The sequence below is a fragment of the Mycteria americana genome, chromosome 24, assembly GCF_035582795.1.
Source record: "Mycteria americana isolate JAX WOST 10 ecotype Jacksonville Zoo and Gardens chromosome 24, USCA_MyAme_1.0, whole genome shotgun sequence".
NCBI lineage: Eukaryota > Metazoa > Chordata > Aves > Ciconiiformes > Ciconiidae > Mycteria > Mycteria americana.
Genome location: NC_134388.1, coordinates 6,208,850 through 6,235,804, shown reverse-complemented (window position 1 = coordinate 6,235,804; position 26,955 = coordinate 6,208,850). Strand labels below are relative to the sequence as shown.

Genomic DNA, 26,955 nt, shown 5'->3' with positions numbered 1-26,955 from the left:
ATTTCGGCATCCTTCCCGCTCTCAAGATGGCTCCTCCCAGCCGTCTCCCTTCGCCTACCGAATCGCGCCGCGCACCGGCGCTTTGCTCCGCCCCTCATCCTGCCTGCAGCCAATAGGCTTCGCGAGGGGCGCCAAGGCGCCAACCCTCGGAGGCGGGCGATCCCCGCCCCTGCTATCAAGATGACATCTCCGATAGCCAATAGGGCGTTGGCGCGGGTGAGGCGGGCCGGGCGGCGCCGCCATTTTGTGAGTCTATAACACGGAGCGGTTGGGTTCGTTCCTGCTATTCCGGCGCCTCCACTCCGTTCCCGACGGGTCTCCTCCGTGTGCAATGGACGGGTGAGTCCCCGCCGGCCCGGGCCTCGGCACGAGCGGCACCGCGCCGGGGGCCGGGGAGCAGCGTTGCCGGACCCTTCCCGGGGTGCGGAGGAGGGGGAGAAGGCGGCCGAGGTTCGGGACCCGCGCCGGGGGCTGGGGCGTTACCTGAGGGGGGGTGCCGAGGGCGCGGCCGGGCCGCCCGGCGGAGGCGAGGCGGGAAGGGGAGGGGGCGGTCGCTGGCGGTGCGGGAGGGGGTCTCCCGCGCGGGCCGCCCTCCCGGAGCCCCTCGCCGCGGGGGGAGAGCGGAGGCGGGGGCGGCCCCTGCTGCGGGGCCGCCGCCCCGGCGCGGCGCCTCGTGCGGACCGGCCGCCGCGCGCTCTCCCGCCGCCCCCCCTCCCGCCTCGTGTTCGCGCCCCGCCGGGGCGAGCCGCTCCGTGCCGGGGGGGGGGGGGGGTCCCGCCCCGTCCCTGCCGGGGCTGGGCGCGGGGAAGGGGGCGCGACCCTCGCGAGGGGCCCGGCCGGCTGCGAGCGCCGCGTGGGCGTGCGGCTGGGGGGGGGCCGGGCACGGCGCCTCTGGCGGCCCGGCCCCGCGGGGGAGGGGGCAGGGGGTGCCGGGAGCGGGCGCACCTGGCGGGGGGGCGCGCCCGGGGCTGGCAGCTGATTCACGCCGGGGCCTCGCTCCTATTGTCTGGCGCTTTCGCAAGCGGGGGGGCGGGGGGGCTCTCGCTGGATGTTCTTTTGTGAGCAGTTTTTTCGATCAGCACAAGTTTCGCATCCCGTTCCGAGGAGCTGTAACGCTTGCGGGCAGGCCAGGAGGCTCGCTGGACGTGAGGTTTCCATTGCAGTGTTACCTGAGATCCGTAGGTAGAGCTGCAGCGGTAGAGCAGAGCTGTTCTCCTGCTCCCTCCTCCTCCTATTGTCCAGCTCTGAACTCCTTCGAGACAAAACTTTCCTCCGTGCCTGTTTGACTCGTGTAGTTTTTCTAGAGCGCACCTCTCATCTTGGGCAGCATTGATTTCTCTTTAATCACCACCTCATCCGGTGTCTCGGTTCAGGAGCGTTTGCTTTAAAACTGTTTTATCAAGGCAACTCTGTCAGAAATGAGGTCTCTCGCATGGCGTGATTTTTAGTGATTTGATTTTTGTTTCTCCTAGAGTGCAGTAGTTCAAATACTTCTAAAGGACTCCCAGTAAGCAGTTTGTTTTCCCAGAGCCTTAAGTACGGGAAGCCCAAATTAGTGCCTCCTTGCTTCTTGCCTCAGAACACTAGTCTGGTGAGAATTAGGCGCAGTCACATGTCTGGTTTTTTTACACACTGAAAAGGTGGTGTCTCAGTGTTGTTTTCATCTGAAAGAAAAAAATATCGTGTATCTTATTAATTTTCACAGTCCAGGTTGCTCTGCTTTTAACAAGTTGCTCATCATGTTGAATGATATTTTAAAAAAAAATCTTCAGCATGCAAGATCATACATTCTAATGGCAAAAATCAGTTTATCAGCTGTCTTCTCCATAGTTCCTAGGAAGGCTGATTTACTGTGTATGTTAAAATAGTTGTTATTTTACTGTAGAAATTTTAGTATAAGTATCATACGAGTCTTAACTATCCATTATCTTTTGAAGATCTTGGTGCATGTTGTGTTCATGCTGTGAAAGCTGTCTCCTGTTGAAACTTCGAGAGCTGCTTCTGAAAATGGTTTTACATGTTTGCCTAGCTGGCGGTGAGTGGCCTGTCTGGCTACAGGCTGCTTCTGTCTGCTTCTCCCACCTAAAACGATACGTAGCTGTGCTTTTCAAATGATCCTGTTGGAATAAGTTGCTTTGTTAAAGTACGTGAGGAGATCGTATGGGAAATGCTGCTTTGGAAAATGACCTAGAGGTTTTACTGGTGCTACTTAATTTTTCCCCTCATTGTGTAGGAATTATGCCATTCCATGTAAAAAGTAATTTTTATGAAAGGCTTTATTGCCTATTCTTTCAGAAATGAGAAAAGTTTTAATCCCCTACTTAAGGTTGACAAGAGAATGAAGCTTAAGTTATGATCATTTATTGAGGGGGGTGTGTGTGTTAACTGGAAGTATATTGCACATTTCTTGAATAAAAATTCTTAAATACTGTTGGCGCTTGATTCATGCGGTATTTGTTATCAAATGAGTGACAGCAATATTCCAGAAATTGATAATTCTTGGCAAATAAAGCGGCTCTTCCTGTTGGATAATTTTAAATACTATCCCCTCTTAAGGCTACTTTATGTAAAACATTTCCTGTGTGTGAGGCCCACGAGAGGAACAGGAAGTAAGAGAAATTGCTCTGGGGTAAGTTTGAGAGTTTTGGAAACTTGGGAGATTCCCTGTTCTTGTTATGCTTTGCTGGAAATAATTTTTTTAAGGTTATGAAAATCGCTGGGTTAATGTATGTATGTAAACTGAAGAAATGTGTACTCATATTTAGTAATTCTAATAGAATGATTAGGGTTCTTTAAACCGGTATGTGCAGATGGGTTTAATTAGTTCATTACTGTTGGCCCTCAAAGTGCAGCAAAACCCATCTGTCTTTGCTGGTGACCAGACATCAGGGGACTGCAAAGCCCGGCGTTCTCATACAGAGTGTTCTTTAAGTAGTTCGCTTGGAAAAAAGAAACTATCGCGTGGCTTCCTGGCAGCAGCCATTGGATCAGACTGTAACTCCAGCTGTAAATTGCTGGGTTATGATGACATGGCAGGTTGGTTTTGAAGAGGAAGTATGAGGAGCTGAGCTGGCTTATACTTGTGTTATGGCTTATTTGTGGAGCTGGTGAAACATGAATGACTTAAGATCGAGCAGTATTTAATTCCCTGAAAAGTTATGAATTGTTGCAGGCGGGTAGGGAAGGAAGAACTAGTAAATGCAAGTTCTCTAGCATTAAATCACTTTGTAGAATTGTTCTGGAGTACTTCAGATTTCATATTGCTGTTTTAAAAATGACTGCCCTGCTTTCTGCTTCTCTGCCGTGTTTCCTTAAAGTTGCTGCAGGTCTGTTAGCCACTTGTGGATTCTTTACTCTGAAATTATGGTCAGCTATTTGAAAGACAGGAGTTGAAACAGGCAGTGCCGCATATAGGTCAATCTAAAATGATCGTTTCTGCTCTCAGTTTTATGTTGCTGCTTTACAGTCATTTGGAGTTCATTAAAAAAAAATATATATACTCTTCAGTGCAAGGGTATAACTGAAATCCTTAGGCTGTCTTGAGCGCTCCCACAGAAGAGAGTAACGTGTAGGTACCGTAATACTCTGGAAGATTACCCAGGTGTAATAAGCCAAGCCATAGACAAGTCATTCTGATTCCATTAATGAAAGAAGTTGCTATAAGTAGATGTATGTTGTGATATTTAATGTTCACTGTTGACAAGAGCTAGCACGAGATGCTCGAGGTACAGCTAACACTATTTTTTATGCTAGGTAATCAGGAAGCCTCATTTTAGGAGGCTTAAGCATATATGGTACAGTTCAATAACTTTTTTCCTTCAGATCTGTGTTAGGGAAAAATACTATTTGTTTTCCTAACTAGGAGAGAATTGATAGAGGAATCTTGTGTGCAGGCATAGCCCAGTCTGGGAGCTACCTGGACCTCTTCACCGCTCTTTCTAATTGCGCTCTGTTAGTCTGGCACTCGTCAGGCTCCAGTGGTGTTAGCCTGGCTGGAGGGCTGCTGGAAGCCCGGCACAGGCGCTTCGCTTGGCTGAGGGAACAGCCCCAGCTCGGCATGATGTGTGCTGTCTGTCTGTGGTGCCGCTGGAGCTCCAGCGTTAGTCGTCTTCACTGTTGACTTGATGATTTTGCTAGAGATGGCCTCTTTACAGCCTAGCAGAGGTTACTCCTTTGAACACAAGGTTACGAATTGCAGAAGTGAATGTTGGTGATGGAGTTGACTCTCGATGCTTTTGCTCTTGGTTTGGTCAGAGGTGGTGTTCTAACCGCATCGCTTTCCTGTGAAGGATGCCAGGCCGTGTTAACAGTGGGGTTTGGTCTTGGTCCCTTGTGGTACCCTTGCAAGACAAGCAAGCTCCACTGTAGGAAGTGGAAGAGCTGCAGTTTTCTAGCACTGCTGGGTCCTGGGTCTCCACCATCACCATCTAATAATTTTTCTTTGTGTAAACTGTCCTTGGCTCACTTGCAAAGACAACTGTGCACTTTGACTTGCTTTTTTCTTACTACTGTAAACTATGCTGGATATTTGTGGCAAACCTATCTAACTTTTTTAATCCTTTTCTTTCTTTTTTCTACAGCATTGTCCAAGATATAACAGTTGGTACAAAGGTAGGCACTTCTCACTTTTTCTCTCTTTTTACACTGCTCAGCATCTGACCTAGTTTTAGCCTCACCAAATGTAGATCTTCAGCTTTAAAGGCTCATTTCTGGTACCATGTAAATTGGTTTTAACCAGAAGGTAATTTAGTTTCATGTGCATTTAAAACTTTTATTATAGCTCAGCATTTAGCTCCTGGCATTTGGACATTGATTATCAACTGTCAGAAAAGAACTTTATTGCATTTAGAAACAGCCCTTTCCCCTCCTAAAATGTCAAGCCATGCTTGTTGTTTGTGTGCTAGACAATACTTCTCAATGGAGAAATTGGTCCTTTTGAGAACTTTATTTCCTTTGTTTATGTGAATTCCTGTTCAGTTATATGTCAAAAACCCTTCTGCCACAAAAAATTGAGTGTTTAGCTGTTGATTTTTCTCTTGCGAGTACAGTAAATATGACCTTTACCCTTCTAGTCTCAGGTTTTGAAAGTGCAGACTTAGCCCTGAAACTCAAAGTGCTGACAGGAGCCTCCTTATCTGCCGTGCGTGGTAATAGGCTGTTGTGTTCACAGGATAAAAGCTCATTCCTGCGAAATGTTGAACTGGAATGTGCAGGATAGACTGGCACTCCTTCATGTATTAAAGGTTTTTCATTTCACTTTGTGAACATTGTAGCTAATGCTCTGGGATCAGGATTACAGTAAGTTCAGCCCTGCGAGTTCTTTTGATTAGACAGTGTGTGCCTGAATGTTGGCCCTTAAAGTAGTAATCTGACAGCTTTTTTAATGGCCTGAATTGTGTGTTGTTAGCGTCTTCGTTATTAACTAAGAAAGAGCGTTGTGTGTGGCAACTTGAATAGGCTGGTGAAGTGATGCAGTGTATGATAGGACTGATTTGAAGTAGAGCTGAGCTTGTGTAGTGTGAGCTCTGTTAGGTCTACCTAAGTGAAGTAGGAGCATTAGAGAGAACTTGCTTCTAAACAGCAAATTTTGTATCGAAAGTGCAAAATTAGATGTGACTGCTGTTAAGCACAGGCATGTTTGTTAGTGCTTTAGGGTTTCCAAGAAGCATTAAAGACATGACGGGGCTCTATTTAATGGCTGCAGGGGAAAGGTTATTCTAAGTTTTCCTTGTATGAGAATCTGAAATTTGAATTAATCATGGTGCCATAGTAGTGTCTGGTTCTGTTCAAGAAAGCTATCGGCTGCAAGGAGTTGTTTGCCATCAGAGGAAGAGGAAAGGCTTGAGCCTGGACAATAAGGTTGGTTAATAGTTCATAGCCATTATAAAAGGTGGACTAAGTCATCCCTTGACTGCTGTAGAGCAGTTGATCCAATGTCTAGTAAACTGATTAATCTAGGTAAAGTCCCCTCAGTTGTTTTTAACAATGTATAATTTGCAGCTTTAAGTTTCTGCAGCTTTAAAGAGTTGTTTTACATAACTAAACTTGACCAGGAAGCTTCTGAAACTGTAATTGTAGTCCTCAGTGAATCTTGAAAAGCTTCGGGATTGTGGTATAGTGTGCCTCATCACTCCTGTCTGTGGGGGTGATATCAGTCCCTAGTGCAGCACAGTTAAATGTCTGAAACGAGGACTGGGAGAAATCCCTCCAAGTGCTTTCACTCCTAGCACAGGACAGAACTGCAACCACAATTATGCCAGTTGTACAGTGGAGTGGGGAGTGGTGAGACAAAAGCGTGCATCAAAAATGAGGTTTCTTGCCAAGTCAGATGAGGCAGGTTTTGAGAAAGTTGAATCAAAATTTAGAGTGGCAGAAGCAAAAAGGAAAGTGGAATCATCTTGATAAAGGTAAGTTTTAAAATTATTTTTGGCATAGCCATATTATCTGATTATGTTTAAATAAGGCATTGAATATGCCAGTGTAGATCATGTAATAGAGGTACATCTGTAATGTTTCGGTGTAACATGTTATATGTCATGGATTTGCTTAGGTAAGTTAGAATCATGTTTGCACACAGCTAGGAACAAAGTGAAGGCTTCCCTTATGCCTGCATCCTCTACGTGGCTGTGTGGTCAGCTATGTCCAGACAGTTTCCCCAGGCTCTGCTGCTTCTGTACTAAAGATCCTCTGACTGCAGGACTCTTGCATGGAGAGAGGTAGAGGCATCTCTTTCAAAAAGCTGTGTAATCAAGTCCTGTATCAATTGCTTCTTAAAAATATGTACCTCTGTGGAAAGTGTCAAAAACCTCATTGGCTGCAGCTCTCCTGAAATTTTGCTGTTGCTTTTGTGTGTTGCTTCCACTTCAATCTACCCTCCTTTGGTTTGCCAGTAAGTAGTTTGAAGGGACTGCAGAAGGCTTCTGTAATATCACAGAAGCTTTTCAGTGTTTGCCTTTGCCAGGATACTACAATGATAGAGCTCTGTTCATCCATCAGCATTTGTTTGATCCCTGGGACATCACTGAAATCACTTCAAGGATTAACTGATTCCCCCCCTTCAGAAGCAGATGTTCTTTATAATTGCTTCATAACTTAAAATAATGCTGTGGAACTGTAGTGTTGTGATCTACTGACTTTATATAACATATTCAGAGAAACATGATTCAGGTGGAGATAGAACTACTTTGTTAGTGTCCGTTCTGAAAGCTGTGCTCATGAGAGAGCTTGCTAGCTGAGCTTCTAAATTAGACATGAAAATTTGAGCTGGAAAACTGTTTTTAATCTGAGGTAAACCTACTCATTCTTGCCATGTACGTACAAAGAAGGTAGGAATGGTACTCCATCCGGTTTGTTTAGGTATTAGGACATTACAGTCCCCAAAAGCTGTCAGCTCGTGTTGTACTTTAGGCAGTGTGTTACTGAGACACCAGTAGACCTTTTTGATGTTCTATTGACTGGAATATCCCAAAGTTGGAGAATTCTCGGACAAGTAGGAAAAGTGCCTGTAACTTAAAACACTGCTGAGCAAATTGTCCAAGATAACTTACAGTGGCCTCTCGGTTGTCTTCCTGCTCTAAGTGTTCCTGGTTATGAAGTCTAACTTTGAAATTGAGGGCTTTGTGAAAGTACGTATCCGTTTGCTCTACTTTATTGTTTTAAAAGGCAGGGTGCTGGCACCTTTTAGGATTTTCTTACATCCTTAATTTACATATTAAGGGTACTTATACCTGCTTCTATTAATCATTCTGAGGCCTTTGTTATATGTAGGTTCTGTAGCTTAAGAAGTCCCCAGTTGTTCTCATGGCTTACTACTTGAGCACTGTACTGCGTGATGGTCTTGGTTTTAATCAGGATGGTAATTGCAGTAGCTGTTCCTGGGCTTCACATTTAGCCTGGTCTGCAAGCTCTTCAGTTTAAAGTGTGTGAATTTGTTTAGGAAGCTCACTACAATTCTGGTATGGGGCTCTTGATGCACAGCCTTCTGGAATGTTCTGCAGGTTAGAAACACCTGATTTAAGACTTATTTCTTCCCATGATTTCATTGCTGTCTGAAACTAAAGGAAGTGCCTTAAGATGGAGGCACTGTATTTGAACTGTAAGGTACTGGGTCTGACCCCCGCAGTTGCCTCTTCTAAGTAATTCGGTCAAGATCACTCTATCTCCTTTCCCTTTCTTTAACTTGCCTAGATATCACTATCTCTTTAGGCTGTAATGGTCTCTGAGCAGGACTGACTTACTAGAATGAGTATGAACTATGATATGTCATTATTCTTTAAGTAAAGTTGTATTGCAGTGATTGAAAAAGTCTCAGAATAGTTTAGGTGCTGAATAATCTTGTAGTTTCTTGGTTAAGTTGGGCTCTTTTTGAAAGATGATGCTTCCAGAAAAAAAAGTACACTTCTGTGGCATTTGAGAAGTTAATTTTTTTAAAACAGGGTTTGCTAGAGTGTGATACAGTCTGACTGCATAGAAGTGATTTGTGATCAAGCCAGGATCTTTGCCATGGGAACAGTAATTATGGCTTCAGGCAGCAGGCCAAGAATGTTGTGAGGAAATTCCAGTCCCCTCCTATGGCTTTAGTTAGAGGCTGCAACAAGCTGGCTCTTGTGGCCTCTCTAACAGGCATGATCTCACATGTAAAGCACATGTTGGTAGCAGGGTACATGGATGTCTTTTGGCAAGTACTGTCAGCTGGATTTGGTAAATAGCTCGATCTAATCTGTGTTAGTGTTGCACACAGGTCTTATGCACCCGTGTCTTCAATTTATAGATAACTCCTTCGCAGGGCAGTTGGTAAGCCCTCTGGTTGGATTATGAAAACTGTTTAAATCTGTGTTAAGTTTAACAGGAATTTAAGCTATTGGTTGAAGCACAGATGCTGAGCAAGATTGCTACCACAGGCTTATCAGCTATTAGATCTGTTTAAAGCAGTTTCTCCATCACATCTAAACCAATTTTTTATGTGGAAGCTAGCTCAAATTACTTGCACTTGGAAAGGAAACAAGCTGTGACTCCTGTTGTAGATAAAAATGAAATTGTGTGAGACTTTCTGGAAAATGATAGTTAATAAAATGGTTGTAGAAAATATTCTATTTTAACCTCAGGCCTACTTTGCCCTCAATCTGTGATGATTTAAGAAAAAGCAACATGTTTAACACACATGAATTTATTCAACTTTATCTTTTTAATCCCACAAGTGTAGGGATAGACTCTGGTCTCTGAGTCACTGACATCTGTTTCAGGTATTGTTAAACTAGAAGATGTAGATGTGCTGGTGCCACATTTGTTGTCATCTCATGAGCAAGAAGAGTAAGCATTATTTAATTTCAAATTCTATGTGGTTCTGGTATAGCTGTCTTTCAAGCTTCGTATGAAAACCTGTTGAATGCTGTGCTTAGTTCAGCAAGTGTGTTTTGGTAATCCCAGTGTAATGATTGCTCGGTGTTTGCCAAAGCAGATTATAGTTATTACACAACTGCAATTTAGATGAGATTGAATTAGCATGGAGTTCCTTCTAAACCTGCATGTTCAATTTGCCATTTTACAGATTTGAGCACAAAATGTTCTTTCCTCGGTTCCATTTTCCTGAAGTGACTCATCCAGCAGTATTTCTTTCTGATAGTGTTTGTATGAAGCTCTACTAAGGACCTGCCTGCTCCACTGCAATGACTTAAAAAGCTCAAGGTTGACTACTGGTTAAGTTTCAACTTGGGAACAGTATATCATGAAGCTTGGGTGTGTGCTACCCTACAAAGCCAGAATGACTGCATTACTGCAGTGCTTGGAGTTTAGGAATTTGGGGCTATTTAGAATGGCCACACCTTTTATTTGCTCAAAGGGCAGGTTTGTTTCACATGGTGTCTCCATAGTAGCAAGGACTGAGAAAGAAAGTCAGGGAGGGGCTGATGAGTGGCTTGAGGATCCGGCTTCGCTCTAAAGCCAGCGTGTGCTTGAGCTCGTAATGCATCTTATTGCAAAATACCACGTTGGGTTGTGTGAGTGATTGCTTTAATGTAATGCTTCAGTTCCTAGTGTCTTTTAGGAACTTGGAAATCTACCTGTATACTATAGAAATGGTACCAGCTCTTGTGGCAGTATGTACAGTAGAAAAATAATTTTCCAACGCACTAAATTCTTTGCAATGCCCTGACCAACTAACCTAGTTTCAAAGATGCTGAAAATGTGTGTGTGTACCCAGTATGCTGTTGTGAATATTAGAGGGGAATTTACCATGCTGGCTCTTTTGTAAAGGTATTAGACTAAATCTTGTCCAGACAAGAGTGAGGTTATACCAATTTAAAAAGCCTTAAGTGGTAGGTGGCAGGTGTTTGGCCCCAGCTGAACAGAGCATAGCTTTAAAAAAAGTGCTCTATGCCTGCCAGATATGCTAATGCCTCCACCATGGATTCACTATAGCAATGTAATGTGCCGACTACTGGGTTGGATTTAATTTGATAAATGATACAGGGGTGCAATGAGCAATTTGAACTAAACTGATTCCTCACCCCCACCTCTTGCTTTTGGCTCTGATCGGGTGATAAGCTGTGTGTCTCAAACAGGGCGCAGTGGAGGGGTGAGTGACACACTGAGCTTGTAGCTGCTGCTCGCAGACCGGTGGGACAGCAGTATCACACTTCACTTAACAGCCGCCTCAGAGGCCGCAATTTTCAGGATCTTGAAGTTACTTTATCTTAATTTATCTTACCCTAACTTTTCAACTTTACTAGGATCAAAGGAGGATGCAGTTGTATTGTGTGTTCTTCAGAGGTGCTTTCACAAAAGGTTGACTCATGCTTTCTGTTTGTGACCCAAATCGGAATGTTTCTTTTCACACTGCTCTACCTTTAATTGACTGAAGAGTGTTGGAGGCAGGAGGGAGGAAAGAGGGGCACATGGGGGTAACATGAGGGAGCCTTGCTGCAAGTGAGTCTTCTGTAGAAGACAAGGAAAACTGGAATTCTTCTTCCTACTAGTTTAAATTTAGTTCCATTCCTAGCTCTTGAATCTTGGGGGGGGGGAGGGGGGGGAATGTTGGAATGTAACATGAGTGTGAATGATGATGTCATCAGACTGGATTTCTCTTATTAGTTTCTTCACGAAGTGACTTGAGCTGTGAACTGAAGTATCAAAGTACATTCTTCCATTCCTCTGGGACTCAACTCGTGCAGAGCCCTTGAAGCATACTTCAGAGACTCTCCAAGAAATTTTTTTGCCTCTTTCATCAGAGCAAAGGGTTTGCGTGAGCTTCTCAATGATCTGTGTGTCATTTTGTGTGTAAAATATTATGGTGGTCTTTTACTGGGTCCAAAGTCTTTTTACAAACACAGGGAAAGTGGAGTAGAAGAACGATGCTTGCATGCTCTGGCCAGGCAGAGTTACAAGACTTCTGACAGAGGGTTTTTATGTGAATTTAAGAAAAGCAGACCAAGGACTTCTAACAGTACAGATTTTTCTTGGTTTATTTTCAGAGGGGGATTTTCCAGGTGCAGCTGTGTTACCTGCTTTGCTTTTTGTAAGTGCATGTTAGCTGATGGCCTGTATGCCTCCTACATCTATCTTCTCCCTCACAAGAAGGAGGGATACTGCTATCCTTAGTCTGTTTAAAAATTGTTAGAGCAGTGTATGGTGCTCCAGATCCGAAGGCAGAGAATGGTACTGCTATGTAGGATTTCCTCAGTGAGCCAGGGAAAGAAACAGTTTTTCGTACATCTTGGACTTGGCTAGCCTGTAGCTTTCTGGCCTTTCTAGTCATTGTGCTCTTCCTTCCCATATGCCCTGTCTTCTTGTCATTGCTTGAATTTTGCTTTCTGCCTGTGACACTTGTGGCTTTCTGAAAGTTGATCCCCTGTTATCACCTGTTTGTCTTGAAATTAATATTTTGATGGTCATTTAGTTTGTATTTGTTTCTAGCCTTTTGCATGGGCAGAATGCAGTTGACTTACTGTAATCCATTTTAAATAAGTGACTGGATCTTAAGCAGAGGAAGGATTATATAGGGCAACTGAGAATCTGTAGTGTGCTGGTAGAAGCTGAGATGATCTCTGGCTTAATTGCAAACTATGGTAAAGTACAGGTAAAATCCTAGTGAAAATGAGACAGTTGATTTCATATGAATTAGAAGTTGCTTTTTAAGCTGTGAAAGCCTGGACTAATTCAAAATTCTTGGAACTTATTTGTTAAAACTTTAAAGCAAAAACAGGCTTACAGTTTGGGGGGTGGTCAAAAAGATAACTTAGAAAAAATACGAAATATTAGCATTCTGCCTTGCAGCAGACTTTCTAATTCAGAAAAGGGAACTAAAGAATTATTGATAGCAAGACTACACGGAGCATGGGTGTTTTATTAAATTAATGCAGCTGGAGCAATAGACCTTTTGTAGCCACAAGTGTCGTGGATAAAAGGAGGCTGCTGTCATAGAAACGCTGCCAGGCAGTGCTTTACCTGGTAGTAGTATGTGTGCCGACTGGTGACTCTGGTGGAAACAGCCTTGCCCTGGTCTAGGTAAGATCTGGCAGTGTAACTTCAAAGTGGTGTTTTGTTTTTCTATAAACAGGAAGAGATTTGTTAGTTCAAATGGAGAATTTTATGTAGAGCAGTGTTACTGCTAGCACACTGTTGCTTCTGTTAATCTTGTCATAAAAATACCAGCTGCAAAAGACTTAGCTAAACAGAAATGTCAACATAAATTAATGCCTCTTGTGAGCAGGGGTGTGAACTTCAGAATCTGAAGAACTGTGTCTTGAACGAAGCACTGCATGGCTGGGCCTCCCCATGGTAGTCAGAGAATAAAAAAGGTAGAAAAGTGCTGTTGTGGGTGGACGCTGGCGAGCAGCCGAGCCCCCACGCAGCCGTTTGCTCACCTCCTCCCCTTCCCTGGGTTTGCATAGTTTTAAACTTACGTGAAACAATATAATACTTCAGAACCAATAGTTTTTGTACTGGCTTTTCCAATATAATTCAAAATACCCAATGGATACGTTGTTGGTGAGAGACTTCTAAACCTTTTTAAAACAACCAGGCTCGCTTTGGCTCCTCTGGCTCTACTGAATTAGGATACTTGGTATGGAGCGTTTGAATTTGTATCATGGTTTTAAAGCTTATTCATAGCTTCTAACATGTACAGAAAGAAAAGACGTTAGAGTCTGGAAAGAGATTATGGCAATCGCCGCAAGCGTAGAGACAGGCAATTGATGCGGGCTCCTGCTGATGTTCCCAATACTGAGTGTAGGTTAATAGAGCGTTTGTTTTCAGTTTGCCTCAGGTTAGGTAATTCCAAAAAGCAACCGTCAATAGAGGTTTCTTGTGGTTATCAGAGATCAGCTCCAGCAGTAACAGAGGAAGAAAAAGCGCTGATAAAAAGTCATAGTCGATGCAACTTCCTTCTGCTGTGGGAAGCTTGCCAGCAGTGGTCTGTACCCCTGCGAGGACGGCAGCACCCTGTAACCAGTGTACCTCCTTGGTGCGCTGGGTGTGCGCCTCTTAGGTTTGCACTTCAAAACCATTCTTTTCAAGGGAGTCTGTGTGGAATAATTTTCGTATAACTGTACGGTACTATGTATGTACTGTCTGTAAACTTCCTTGTATAGAGAAAAGACCTTGGAATAACTGCAATTTTCCAACTGCTGCAGTCTTCCCTCTTCGTTTGCATGTACTTCCAGCTGGGAAGCTTACAAATTGGCTGCTGCTTCTTTTGATGTCGAACAATCATCCCCCTCTGCCTCCTGGCTCTGGTCACAGCAGGCAGCGTAGACAGTCTCCAAGATAAGAGGGGAGTGGATTTGAAATTGCGCTTTCGTTAAAGAAACATCAACATGTGGAAACCAGCAGCAAGGAGCATTCCTTGTCGAAGTGCCCTGCAAGTAAATTTTCAAATACGTGAGAAAATGTTTATTTTAAACAAGCCATTAGGAAAGTTAAATTCAGGGAATTTAAATTCTTTCCATAATCGTATAAATGTTTGTTTTTCCAGTTTATAGTTTCCTAGTGTTGCCTCCATGAGAGCCAAATATGTAGCTTGTTCTCCTGGCGTTTCCATGATGGATTGCAAGGGCTGCCTGAGTATGCTTGCACAGACGCGTTGATTCATACTGGGAGTGCTGGAGTTCTGTATGTTCAGAAATTTACAAGTTGCTATTTCAGAAGACTTTTTACAAGTTCAAGGCCCATTAGGGCCTGATGTGAGGGCTTTCATGAGGCCAATAAACACTTGTCTGCATTGGTAGGGCTTTTGTTTGCTGGTGGGTGGTTCTTGTAAATAGCTGCCAGTTGTATCCCAGGCCACAGAAAGTAAAGCTGTACCTGTAGTGTCTGCAGCGGTTCAGGCACAAGAGCATTTTTACAGTAAACTTGTGGATTTTCTTTTTTAACCTTGGGATTACGCATTAATTTGAGTCACCAAAAGGATGGGATCACAGTCTAATAGCCTCCCAGACTGGCTTGCCTCTCACTGTACTCAGGAATCCAAGTGCTCATTAGACTACCTGTTACAAGGCCTATTCCTAATTACTACACCCTGTTAGAAGGAGACCTTGCTGGGTGTCCATAGCCTTTGTGGAACCTGGTCAAGCGCTTGCAGGTGACCAGCAGCAGCACATGAACTGCGGTTTTGGAACCTGGCCTAATTTCTCGTATTCAGGACATCAAAGTCCTTGAGCCTGTCTTTGAAGAGCTAGCAGTGAGTAGTCAAACAAGAAATTCAAGATTTGAGGGGGAAAAGAAAAAAGCCCAAAACCTGTCTGTAATTCGGTGTTCTGGGGCTTCTGGTGTGACCTACTTTTCCAACCTGTTTGCTGGGGAAGTTGAGCAGAGCTTTTGTTGTTGTGCAGATACTGTTACTGCAGGTGCCACCAGATATAGGGCATGGTGGAAGATAAGAGTTTCTGGTGGGCACAGTGTGAAGCAGGGTATGTTTCCATCGAGATGGGTGGGAGTTGGCTAGGGCAGAGATGAGCTCTGTTATTTTTTTCTGTTGATGGAAGCCTTTTAGTGTGGCATTTCTGTATAAGAGTAATGTAGAAAATTATGAGAAAATGCTTTTGTATGTTAGATTTCTATTACCATGTGTGCTCACAGTTTACAATGGGATTTGAAGTTTTCTATGTAACTTGTCTGAAATTAAACCATACTGATTTTAAGCTGTATTATGTATGTAAGTGTAGATTGTGCTAAGAAGTAATTTGTAGTCTTGTTTGCTTTTGTCTTAGTAGTGTTTTTCGTACCTCCTACTTGGGTTAGACTAGTCTTGGTCAGTTGATATAATTTGGGTGACTTTACAGGGAATGCTGTAATGAATTGAAACACATACATTGCATACAGTAATCTGTTCCATAGATCTGTTTAGCTTTATTTGCAGGGAATGGAGAAGTGCCAGGCTCCTGCAATTCAATAACTTTGTGCGAATAGATGGAATCATACCTACAGCATCTAAAAAGCCTAGAATAAATGCACTTCTGTGATTCTGCAATACCGGTTCATTTAGGTAGTCTAATTCTAGTAGGAGCAGCTCATCTTAGATTTTTTTTTTTGTCAAGTGTGGAGTTTTTTTCGTCGTGGAGTTCAAATGCACGGTGCTGCAGTAAGAAAAATCGAAGGATCGAGACGTTAGGATATGCTGTGCTACTCACAGCTTTTTGTTTTGCAAGTAGCCATGTTGACTTTAACATAGAACAGCTCCTAGTGTGCAAGGCAATAGAGGATGGGATTACAAAGATTCTGAACCTGTGGTACTCACGTTTCTCTGCTTCAGAATGCTAGTCGGTCTTTTGACTTAAATGCACTTACTGAGACTTCATGGTACTGTTGTCCTAGAAGTTGTTGCTGTTGTTCTCGGGATTGTGGCTGGAAAACAACAAACCCACGATCAGGCTATTTTGTTCTAGAATCCAGATTATTATATGTGGACCTATTTCTGCTGTAAAATTTGAAAAGTAGCTTTTTGCTGGAAGCTTTACTTTCCTGATCTGCATTTTTTTGTGGTAGGGAGGGGAAGAGATCCATTTCTTTTTCAGGTCTCAATTTTTCCAAGTTGCATCTTCTGCTTGTAACTGGAAAATAGACATCTTTGGTTCATAATTGCCAAGTCATACAGTAACAATTTTGGCCAGCTTTTGATAACTTTTATTTTGCTTAAGACTTCCTTACTCCTGGTAACCCTCAGTAAAATAATCTGTCCTCTTGATGAATGCCAGGAGGTCTATCTGTTTTTGCTATTCCTGATCAACTACAGTGGTGTTCTAGCTTAACCTAGAAGGATGAAAATCTTGTCTGATGTGGGTAGTCAGAAATCTGTTTTGTTAGATACAACAGGAGAATGTGAATATCTGCACAAACCTGCATTTAGTGGCTTCAGACAACTCAGCAATGCTTCAGTTCCTAAGATTCCTAATGCATAGCTGAAAAGAGATATTGGATAGTGCTACTCAGTTACTAAATTGGATCTTAGTTATATTTAATTTATGATGGAGGTGAGGTTCACTGCCCACTGTCAGTATATTTTCACTTATGCTTCTGTTCAGCTTCTCTACACCTTAATCTCAATTGTTCTGCTTTAGGAGTACCTGAATAGAATTTGGTAAAAATGCTGTCGGTTTACCTTTCGTCTTTTCTTTTCCAGCGGGGATCTGACGAGCTTTTCTCTACTTGTGTTACTAACGGACCCTTTATCATGAGCAGCAACTCTTCTTCTGCAGGTAATATTGCCTATAAAAAAGAATAGCAATTGATAAGTATTGCAAATACTATGAGGAGGTCTGTTTTTTTCCACTTAATTTTAAAATCTTTTCATTTTTAGTACTTATTAGGCCTTTTGTAGGACAGTGCTGAATAATGATAAACTTCTGCCCTATACCCTTAAAAGGTTAGCAGACTGAATAAAACTGTTGCAGGACAGTTGCTAAAAGGATTTTACAGAATTGGAGCATGCAGGCTTTGCTGTAAACTATTATACTTAAAGCACAATTGAATTTTGTGTACGGTTATTTTGGCTGTATGTAGTAGTTTGCTGCTATTTGGGAGTTTTACACCATCTAGAGGTTAGTAATCCCACCCCAGACAGTATCCTTGTGTGCTCATTCCAGAATTTTACCCTCTGTGCTGGTCAGTGCCTTGAATTGTCTTACTTTGAGCTACCATTGTCTTTGGAGTCCCTTCACGTTCTGCCTGTGGCCTCCCTGCCAGACTGTATCAGCTCATGTCTTGTGCTGCTGATGGTCTTTACCATATGTATAACCCAGCTGATCTACAATTACGTTTTGGTTCATACTTGGTTTAATATCACTTACTTTAAGATGTCCCCTTCAAACAGCTTCATTGCCAAGAATACCAGTCAAAGTGAAAAGGAATAAAGAAGCAATATAGCATTAGTGGCTTAGACCTACACAAAGTAGAAATGTGGGTGGGTGTGTACTGTAAACAAGCTGTAAATTGGCTGCTGGAGAGTTGATTCCATTGCAGTGGCATTTGGCTATGTCACTTGCATCGTCACTTGCATCGTGTAACTTGGGAGGGGGAAGAGTAAAACCATGTGTCTTCAGACTCTATTTAAATTAGACTGTGGAATTTCTCTGTAATAGAGAGTAATAACTGGATGGGCAGCACAAACTGTATGTCAACAGTGGTAAGTGTGTGTATATTCTTTCAAACCTACTCTAATACGCAGTAACTCTTGCTTTTTACAGCTAATGGAAACGACAGCAAAAAATTCAAAGGTGATAGTAGAAGTGCTGGGGTCCCATCCCGAGTAATCCATGTCCGTAAACTCCCCAGTGATGTCACGGAGGCAGAAGTCATTTCTTTGGGTTTACCTTTTGGCAAGGTCACCAATCTTCTAATGTTGAAAGGAAAAAATCAGGTATTGTGTGTATAATTGAAAGCGGGGATTATGTCAAAGACCTGATGAGTTTGTCATCAGTAAACCAGATCCAAGTTGTTTAAACAACTGTCACGTATTAGGAGTCAATAACTTCTGCATACTATTATTTTACTTTTCCATGATTATCCCATGAGCTGTAGAAAATACTATTTTCAGACTGTACAAGGAGCTAAGTCCATAATTATAGGTTGTCACTTATAATTAGCATTATGCCTGGTTTTTAAATTACAGACCAGGTAAATTATTTGGAGAGCAGTGACATGAGTTGGCCTTTTTCACTCAAGCCAGCTTGACAGTTGAGTAACCCCCAATGTAACTTTGCATACTAAGGACACCTTTACAGATACAGTGAATTAGCTGGGTAGAGCTAAAACACTCTTGGGTAATGCAGAAGGTGTGCACTAATTTGGTAACTAAAATTGTCTTACAAATTAAGGAGTAAAAAAGCAAGCCAACTTTAATCATTGCTTAAAATACGATGTCTTTAATCTTATTATGAAAATGTGCCTCTGATATATTGCGTGGTGTGATTATATGTAAGTACTTAATGTAATGACTTGCTACAATCTCTTACATTTTTGTTTTGAAGTAGAGAAGACCATAAAGGTATGGAACAGCGAGTGGGCTTACTGCCCTGTAGAGAAGTATGGAAAGTTGCTTAATATAAGTGTTAAGAGTCTGGATTATTGCTGTATTCTTGTGTTCTTGCAGACACTTCTGTCACTGCCAGTTTCCTAAATATATGTAGCATGGAGATCTTAGGATGAGACTGAAACATTACCTACGTTAAGTCAGTCTGGACCATGAAGATCCTCATTTGTTCTACCTACAGTCAGTTCTTAAACAATTCTGTGTACAAAAACTTGCATATAAATGCAGTTGTGAAAATCAAATACAGTTACAATTCAACTGGAAGTTCTCCCTAAGGTCATCAATCATGTAATGTGGTTGTCAAGTGTTAATGCTGTCTCCTAGTGTGAGCTGCTTTAATGATATATCAATGTTGGATTTGACTTCTGCGCAGGCTTTCATAGAAATGAATACGGAGGAGGCAGCCAACACCATGGTAAACTACTACACCACAGTCACTCCAGTCCTTCGAAGCCAGCCCATCTATATTCAGTTCTCCAACCACAAGGAGCTTAAGACAGACAACTCTCCAAACCAAGCAGTTAGTTTTTGTTCTTTATATTGTCATACTGGTGGGAGGGACAGACAGTTCTCTGCTACAGTTTTGTGCTGCTGGTGTAGGCCTGGGAGGGTTTTGAGGTTTGGCGTAACTTATCAGTGCTACACGGAGCGTTCTAGTTTCTAGCTTATGGAATAAGGACTCCTGTAATAGCTTTTATCCAAAGTCTCCGCAGACTGTTAAATAAGCTGCTAAAACTGCCTTAATGTCGGGGGAAGAAAATGCATAGTGAATATGAGATCATGAGAAGTGGTGTTTTAGCATTCTTTAGTTAGAAACAGTAACTGAATACCTATCTAAAGACTTGATTAATGTCTAGTGCTTTAGGACGTTTGTTTCTAACATGTGAAAGATTTCTGATGGGGCAAAACTTGCGTCTGCAGTAGAGTACAATCTGTGGCTGGTAAGTGCTAGCTTTGAGGCAGGCAGCACTTGAACACAGCAGTTCTTAAGGCTTGGCCTGTCTAGAGTTTCTGTGCAAGATATGCTCTGCATAGGGTAAAATTCCCTTTTTCAGCTCAACTGCTCTTGGCAATCTTTCAGGACAGGAACACTGGAAGAAGTTCAAGTTACTTTGTGCCTCCTTATCAGGGATGGCTGCCGAGTACATCCAGTTTGCCTCCTCTCACTTTTCAGGCTGACTTTCATCAGGATCAGAGCATCTAGTGCTGTGCAGACGAAATGCTACTATTCAGTGCATCTAACAAAGCCAGAATCTGATGCACAACAGCGAGCACATCATAATGTTATATGCGTGAGGGGAACTCTACAGGAAAAATCCAAGTCGGTTTTCACTCCTGGATCCCTATAGCAGATGTGTATTAATCTTTCAGTCTTGTCAGCTTCTGTAGTATTCTGGAGATGGTGTTTTGCCCCAGAAGAGCCTAGTTTTTCCTTTTTTCTAAACAATGGAATAATTTTGCTGCATCTGTAGATGCTGAGCAAGGTTTTAGCAGTAGCATAAGTACTTCATATTTTATTTAGTTTGTATTTTTGCATTGCTCTTGCAGATTGGGATGGTCTGTATTGTCCATATTTAAAATATGCTAGTCATTGCATACCCAGCCTTAGGAACAGTAAATGGCTTTCTGTTGTTCTGCTGTTAAGTTCTGCTAGTAGTTTGCAGATAGGAAGCTCAAGAAAAGCTGAATGTGTATTTTTGCAAGCAGAAGTGTTGGTCTAACAGAATGTTTGGTTCTGCAGCGTGCCCAAGCAGCTCTGCAAGCAGTGAATTCTGTTCAGTCTGGAAACCTAGCGCTGTCAGCCTCTGCTGCAGCAGTAGATGCAGGAATGGCGATGGCTGGCCAGAGCCCTGTCCTGAGGATCATTGTTGAGAATCTCTTCTATCCTGTCACTCTAGATGTTCTGCATCAGGTAAAACATGTCACCACAACTTCTTGAGGATTGTCCTGGAGGGAGGGGTAGCAACAAATAGTGAATTGTTGTATTTGCAGTGTCTGTGTTCTAAGAGCATGTGTTTCTAATCTGTATAATTCAAGTTCTGAACATAGCTGTCAAATTTCTACTTTCTGAAGACTGACCACCTGCACAAGATTCTTCTATTTTTGGTCCCAATCTGGCCAGACTTTAATTTCCAGAGATTTGATTGCTTGTCCATTTTAATTGGATTACAGTCTGGTACAGTGCAAGGGACAAATATTTGTGTTTTCAAGACAGCTCTTCAAGTTCTGTCTAGGGTTTAGCAGAAGTAGCTGCTCCACCTCCTTGTGTGAGGGTAGGGGGAAACAAATACAGTGTCCAGGAGTTATTTAGGCAGTAGCCTATTCGGAAGGTTCCTGCTGTCTGCTGTGCTTGCTTAACTTAATCTTCATGTTGAAAATGCAAGCTTGACTGCATTTAAGAATCCCTGAAATTCTTGGAAAAGTTCCAGTTTGTGAAGGTGTATGTGAATCTTCCTGTGTAAGAATTCATAGCAAACAAAAACTTTATTAAAGGGGCAGTTCAGTCACCCTGATGTTTTTCTAGTCTGATGCCATGATGCAAGTTAAACAATGCCCACTGTGTAGTTTAAAACATTAAATTTTTAAGTTGGAAAGCTAACAAGGTAAAAGGATAACTTTTGTTTCTGCTTCTCATTATGGAGATCAATATGAAATCAACTTACTGGAAATGAGGTAACAAGATACGCAAATATTATCTTGCAGATTTTTTCCAAATTTGGTACAGTCTTGAAAATAATTACATTCACGAAGAACAACCAATTTCAGGCCCTGTTACAATATGCTGACCCAGTGAGTGCTCAGCATGCCAAACTGGTGAGTAGTATGCTTGCAGTGCTAAACACCTGAATTATTTTAGCTTTTAGGCTTGCTTTTATTAATCTAGGATCAATGTTAGAAAGTAGCATTTTGGAGTATTCGGTGGTGGTGGTAGATTTACGCGAGCATTGCCCTAATGGTGAGCGGGAGGGAATTTCCCCCCCAAGAGCAGTACAGCTAACTTGGGTGAATACCAAAGGCGGTAAAATGGAGCAGTGCTTTCTCCATGCAAAGAAGATACCTGCTCCACCTGAAGATACACACTGGTGCCTGGGATGATGTAACACCTTCTCTCTTCAGAGATTTGTTGCTGTCATCCTAGTATAAATGCATCTTGGATGAAGACTCGTTTGTTTCCTTGCAGTCTTTAGATGGACAGAATATCTACAATGCCTGTTGTACGCTGCGCATAGATTTCTCAAAGCTCACAAGTCTCAACGTAAAATACAATAACGATAAGAGCAGAGATTATACACGACCAGACCTACCTTCTGGGGATAACCAGCCCTCTCTTGATCAGACCATGGCAGCTGCTTTTGGTGAGAATTCTTGAAGTGGGAGCAGGGCAAATGTAACGGATGTGCATGTCAGTTGGGGAGGGGACGTAATCCCAGTGTATTTGGTCATACAAAATTTTGGAATACAGTGTGACTAATGAGGAGAATTTGGGAACTGCTGAATCAGACTGGTGCAAAATACTAGTGGGAACATACGGATGTGGGTGCATGCTACTGCTTTGAAAGCTCTTCCCTGTTTGGGCGAGGACTGTTGAATGTTTTCCAGCTGTCTGGGCTTCTAGTGCCATCTGCTGTTTTGCCACAGTATGGGCTCAGTGATAATTTGGGGTGTTGTAACCTATACTTGGAAAACCATGTCATGGTTAAACAGTTACAGGAGCCACCAGCTTGTATTCTGGTCAGCAGCTATATTCTAATAGCTGTTTCAGAACAGCAGAGTTAGAGGAGGGATAGTTTTTGTAATTTCTTGAAGCTCAATGTTACATTAGAGGCATTTTTGAATTACTGTTTGTTTTTCGGTTTAGCTTTCAGCTAAATGCTTATGTTGAAGGACAGATCAAGACATTCCAGCTAAGTCTAGAGTTTTCTTGCTATTGGGTGTCTTTGTGTAATGTGTACATCTTTCCCAGGTGCCCCGGGAATAATTTCCGCTTCTCCATATGCGGGAGCTGGCTTTCCTCCTACCTTTGCAATTCCTCAGGCTGCAGGTACTGTATTTCGTAAGTTGAAGTTTTATATAGGTTTTCTGTTGCTGAAGCATCTTGATGTTTTACAGCTAAGTAGCAATTATTTTTGTTGGGGTTAGTCATGTAAATTCTAAATGCTGGCATTAGGCACAGAAGGGAATGGTGTTTCAGTACATAATCTCAGCTAGGAATGCAAGTGTGCAGCTGTGGCACCTCTGGCTTGGCAATATCCCAGAGGTGAGGCGAACAGGAGTAGCAGGATGGGAGAGACAGTAAAGGCAGTATTTTTTGGGAACTCGCTTTGGCTGTAAACGTGGTCAAAAGCAAGGAATCTTTGTCCATTTTTTCCTAAATATTTTGAATAAAGCTAGTATTTAAACATGAAGCTAATTACGCACCCTTAGAGTTGCACTGTGAAGTTTACAGCTTATATTGCAGGTAACAAGTTATTGCTACTTACAGAAGTAGCCAGATGCCTGAGATTAAAGACTTTGGGTTTAGGTGCTAAATACACTAGCACTCCAATTGGAGTGCTAGACTAAACAATTTTTGCTTTGTTTTTCATAGCATACCAAGCTATATTGACTTTCTTGTGACTTGATGGAACGTCCTTGCTTATGACAAACAAGCACAGATCAAACTATTCAACCATGAATGTGTTTGTTAATATCCTCTCCTGTTGGGGAAGTAGACAATGCCACTTTGAGAAGTAGTTTCATTTAATCGATTACTAGCAATTGTTTGTTGAACTCTAAAGCTCTTCCCTTTGGCCGACTAATACAAGGAAGTGCCAGATGTTACTGCGAGCAACCTAGAAATGCCTATAAATAAAACTTTAATGTTTTTCCGTTCAAGAAGGGATTAGCTGATGGTAGCATACGATATCTGATTGTTATATGCATGGTTAAAGAACAAAGCATTTTTGGCATGCACTGGTTGGAAAGACTCTTACAAATGCACTGTTTGTGATACCTTTCCTGCACCAACAGAGCTGAGGCTTTGTGCTGATTCCGCTTCTTGTGAAACATGCAAAATATTGTAGTCAACAAGATAGTGCTGAGAGGCACCTGTTATGCACCAGGCACTGCAAGAGCAAATACTATTAGAAATTAAAACATTTCCTGCAGCACCAGAATTGGAGGCCTCTGTTGCTCTTAGAATGTATGGTCACTGTGTTTTGAATGATTACTTGCATGTTACAGAAGGTGTGCTGTTCTCCCTTCTGGTGCAGCAAATACACTAGAGTACGTGCTGTTAATTTCTTTACTGGTTAATATTCTTTAATTTCCAGGCCTGTCAGTTCCAAATGTTCATGGAGCGCTAGCTCCTTTGGCTATCCCATCAGCAGCAGCTGCAGCGGCTGCAGCAGGACGGATTGCCATTCCCGGCCTCACTGGGGCAGGGAACTCTGTTCTGCTGGTTAGCAATCTGAATCCTGAGGTTAGTGGAGTCCTAACTTTACTTTTTTTTCCTCCTTCCTGTTACCTCTGCTTTCACTTTCTGAACACAGATTGTGCTGAAACTCATTGAAAGTGAAATCCTACTGTATCCTAAAGGAAGCGGCAAAACTAGAAAAGCAGATGATGTGCTCTGCCAGCTCTAAAACTCAAAGCAGATCAGTACTCTAGTTGCTGAAGGGAAATGAGAAAGTCCATCTCAAATTAAAATCTTGCTCTTCTTTGGTTCAAAGCCAAGGATGCTGCCTGCCTGCTCTTGTCCCATAAAGACTACAATGCCTGTCCCTTGTTCCCTCTTTTATTTGGAGTCTCCCTGCCATTCCCATGGAAGAGTGTCATTTGGGTCACAGAATAGTCATGTCCATTCTTTCTTTTCCTTGGCATGTTCTAGTTTTTAATACATTAATTCACAACTACAGAGAGAGTTCATTCTGACCTTTGCTCTTTCTGTGTAGTGTCTGGACCCCTGCCAGCTTGACTTTGTACCTGTGCAGTATTTCCTCTGCCATGTGCTTGCACATTTTCCCTTTCCAAGATTCCTGGAAGTTTTTCCTTAGCTAAACCCCTTAACGGCTCACAGTTTACATTTTCAATTCCACTTAACTTAGTGAGTTGAACTATTTGGGTTTCTTTAAAAATAAAGTAAGTAATATTTGAACAAAAATCTTCTTTAATGAAAGACAGCATCATAAGAGAATTTGATACGGGTATCTTGGATTTTTCTTCAGTCAGCTTTTGGCTCTTTGTTGGATTGAAAGTGTAGAATCTTCTAGTGTGTGCAGTAGAGTATGATGAGTCTCTGCTGAAAAAACACTTTAACTGGTGGGACTGTGCACACAAGTTAATACTACTTTGCAAAGCTATAAAACTTACCAGTGATGTCAGAGTAACCACAAAACCTCTTTTGCATCAAAGGGGAAGCCTGGATGTGATGAATGATCAAAATATTTAACTCTTGATGAGATGAACCAATTGAACCAGAATTTCAGACTATTCTTTTTATCTGTCATTACTGTTTTCTCCAGGGCATGAAATAATGGCAAGGACTGATAAAGCTTTGATTTGGATGAGTTGCTCTTTCTACGTAGGAACTGCTCTGCCATTCCAGGAACTGTCATCTCTGGCTTGGTCCCCATGACTTGCTGTTCAAACAAAAGTCTTAAACGTTAAGAGCTGGCATCATTATTCTCGACCAGTGTCATACTGTCAAGTGTGTGTTTCTTGGGATGACTTTCCATTGTCTGGATGGCAGTGACAGGGCAAAGGACTGTGCTGTACCGCTGTTTAATTTGCACGTGTTCACAGCTCTGAGCAGTGTCTGAACGGTGTGCGCAGTTCTTGTTTAAGTAGGAGCAAGCAGTTATTTCATGCCTTGTATTTTTTGAGCTCTTCACTATCCATCCAGCTTATCTTTGGGCTAGAGAGACTTTGATACTTGTACTGAAGCTGTGAACTAACAGACCTGAAACTTTTTCCATTGCCTGTATAATCAGTGTTGTAGAAACTTACCTGTGCCACAACCAGTTAGTTAAGAGACAGTATTTCTCTGGAGTGACTACTCTGCGATAATGCATAACGTTTTTTCTGAATCGGAATCACAGAAACTGAAATTACTCCGTTTTTCCTTTCCATGATGAGTGGAAGAAGCCTGCGTGTCTCAGCTTGCATTGACTGTTGCTTTGAATGCAGACTCTTGGCTGCATGCAAAGTTAGTGTTGTCACTGGGAGCGGAGATGCTTTTCCTGTCTTTCTGGCTGAGTAACAGCAGTTTTGGGTTTCTGCATGGTGAGGTCAAGCCACGGAGATGGAAGGGAATAGGCTTCTGTTGCAAATGAGGTACCCAGTTCCTTTACAGCAAGTGCTCCTAGCAGACCTTTGAGGTTTTTCATAGTGGTACAGCTGCTTATCCAGGTAATCGCTTGCTTTAAAGACACTGATTGGTATCTAAATTGGACTTCCCTTGTTTTGTTACAGCTAAGTATTGCAATGTGGATTACTTTCCGTAGTCACTGGTCCTAAAGCAGGAAATACAGCTGTGTTTCTGACTTAATCCATGAAGTCATTTCTTTTAAGAAATTCTTGTAATCAGAAAATATTTTTAGTCAAATTTTAGGGAATACCATTGCAATTTAATTCAATATTAAAGCCTGTAGAAGTCACTCTGCTGTGATACTGTCTCTTACTTCTTTGTATATCTTAAGTAAAAATGCCTTTTCTTTATCATTGTGTTCCACTAGGTAAAACCTATTAACTGTTTCTGTAAACAAGTTATTGTATGTAGAATTCTATAAATCTGACTGATGGAACACTACATATTTCCTTATGTATTTACTGACCTGTGTTTTTTGCTACTTTTTTCTTTTCTCCCCATCCCTGAATTTTTTTTCTTCCCCTGATCCGGAATTTCTTTGCCAACTGACTGCACGGTACTTCTGCTTCCTGTTGTTGCTTGAAACAAAAAATAAAAACATTCCCCTTCCAAAAAAAAAAAAAAACCCTGCTCTTCGGAAACCAACCTGCCCTTCAATATTAACCATCTTGAAAACTTCATCATCCATCAACCAATTTCGCCATTTCCTGCGGGGACTCTGCCCTTCCTCGTTGTGGACGATTTGTGCAACCTCGCTCTCCCCTTCGATTCCTTACCTCTTCCCTGTCCCTCCGCTGCCTTGCTCTGCTGTTCTCTAAAGAGAGTTACACCCCAATGCCTCTTTATTCTTTTCGGTATGTTATTATTCACACTTTTTATTACCTTGTTTTTCATTTATTTGAGATTACTTTTTTGATACTTCAAAAATGTACAGTTTGCAGTTTGCCATTTTTTGAATGCATAATTTCATTTTTACATTGTTTACTTAGTTTGCTATTTAATTTAGTTTGCCTTTATTTTATGTTCAGTTATGCATGGTTTATTGCTTTGCATGTCTTTTATAAGAGTTTTAAATTGTGATAGCATG

The 26,955-nt window shown here is 42.1% G+C and overlaps 1 protein-coding gene across 3 annotated transcripts in view; it reads left to right on the top strand.

Moving 5' to 3' along the window:
* The first annotated feature begins 202 nt into the window (after positions 1-202).
* PTBP1 (polypyrimidine tract binding protein 1) overlaps positions 203-26,955 on the top strand; it is a 31,571-nt gene continuing 4,818 nt past the window's right edge. Inside the window, exons 1-11 of one of the 3 annotated variants that reach the window (XM_075524390.1) lie at positions 203-339; positions 4,581-4,611; positions 16,613-16,688; positions 17,676-17,848; positions 18,894-19,040; positions 20,262-20,432; positions 21,224-21,334; positions 21,702-21,876; positions 22,485-22,562; positions 23,833-23,981; positions 26,689-26,722. In XM_075524390.1, coding sequence (XP_075380505.1) covers positions 332-339; positions 4,581-4,611; positions 16,613-16,688; positions 17,676-17,848; positions 18,894-19,040; positions 20,262-20,432; positions 21,224-21,334; positions 21,702-21,876; positions 22,485-22,562; positions 23,833-23,981; positions 26,689-26,722 — 1,153 coding nt within the window. In that variant the 5' untranslated portion in view covers positions 203-331. Of the gene's footprint in view, positions 340-4,580; positions 4,612-16,612; positions 16,689-17,675; positions 17,849-18,893; positions 19,041-20,261; positions 20,433-21,223; positions 21,335-21,701; positions 21,877-22,484; positions 22,575-23,832; positions 23,982-26,688; positions 26,723-26,955 lie in introns of all 3 variants that reach the window. The other 2 variants (XM_075524389.1, XM_075524391.1) reach the window with 2 other exon arrangements.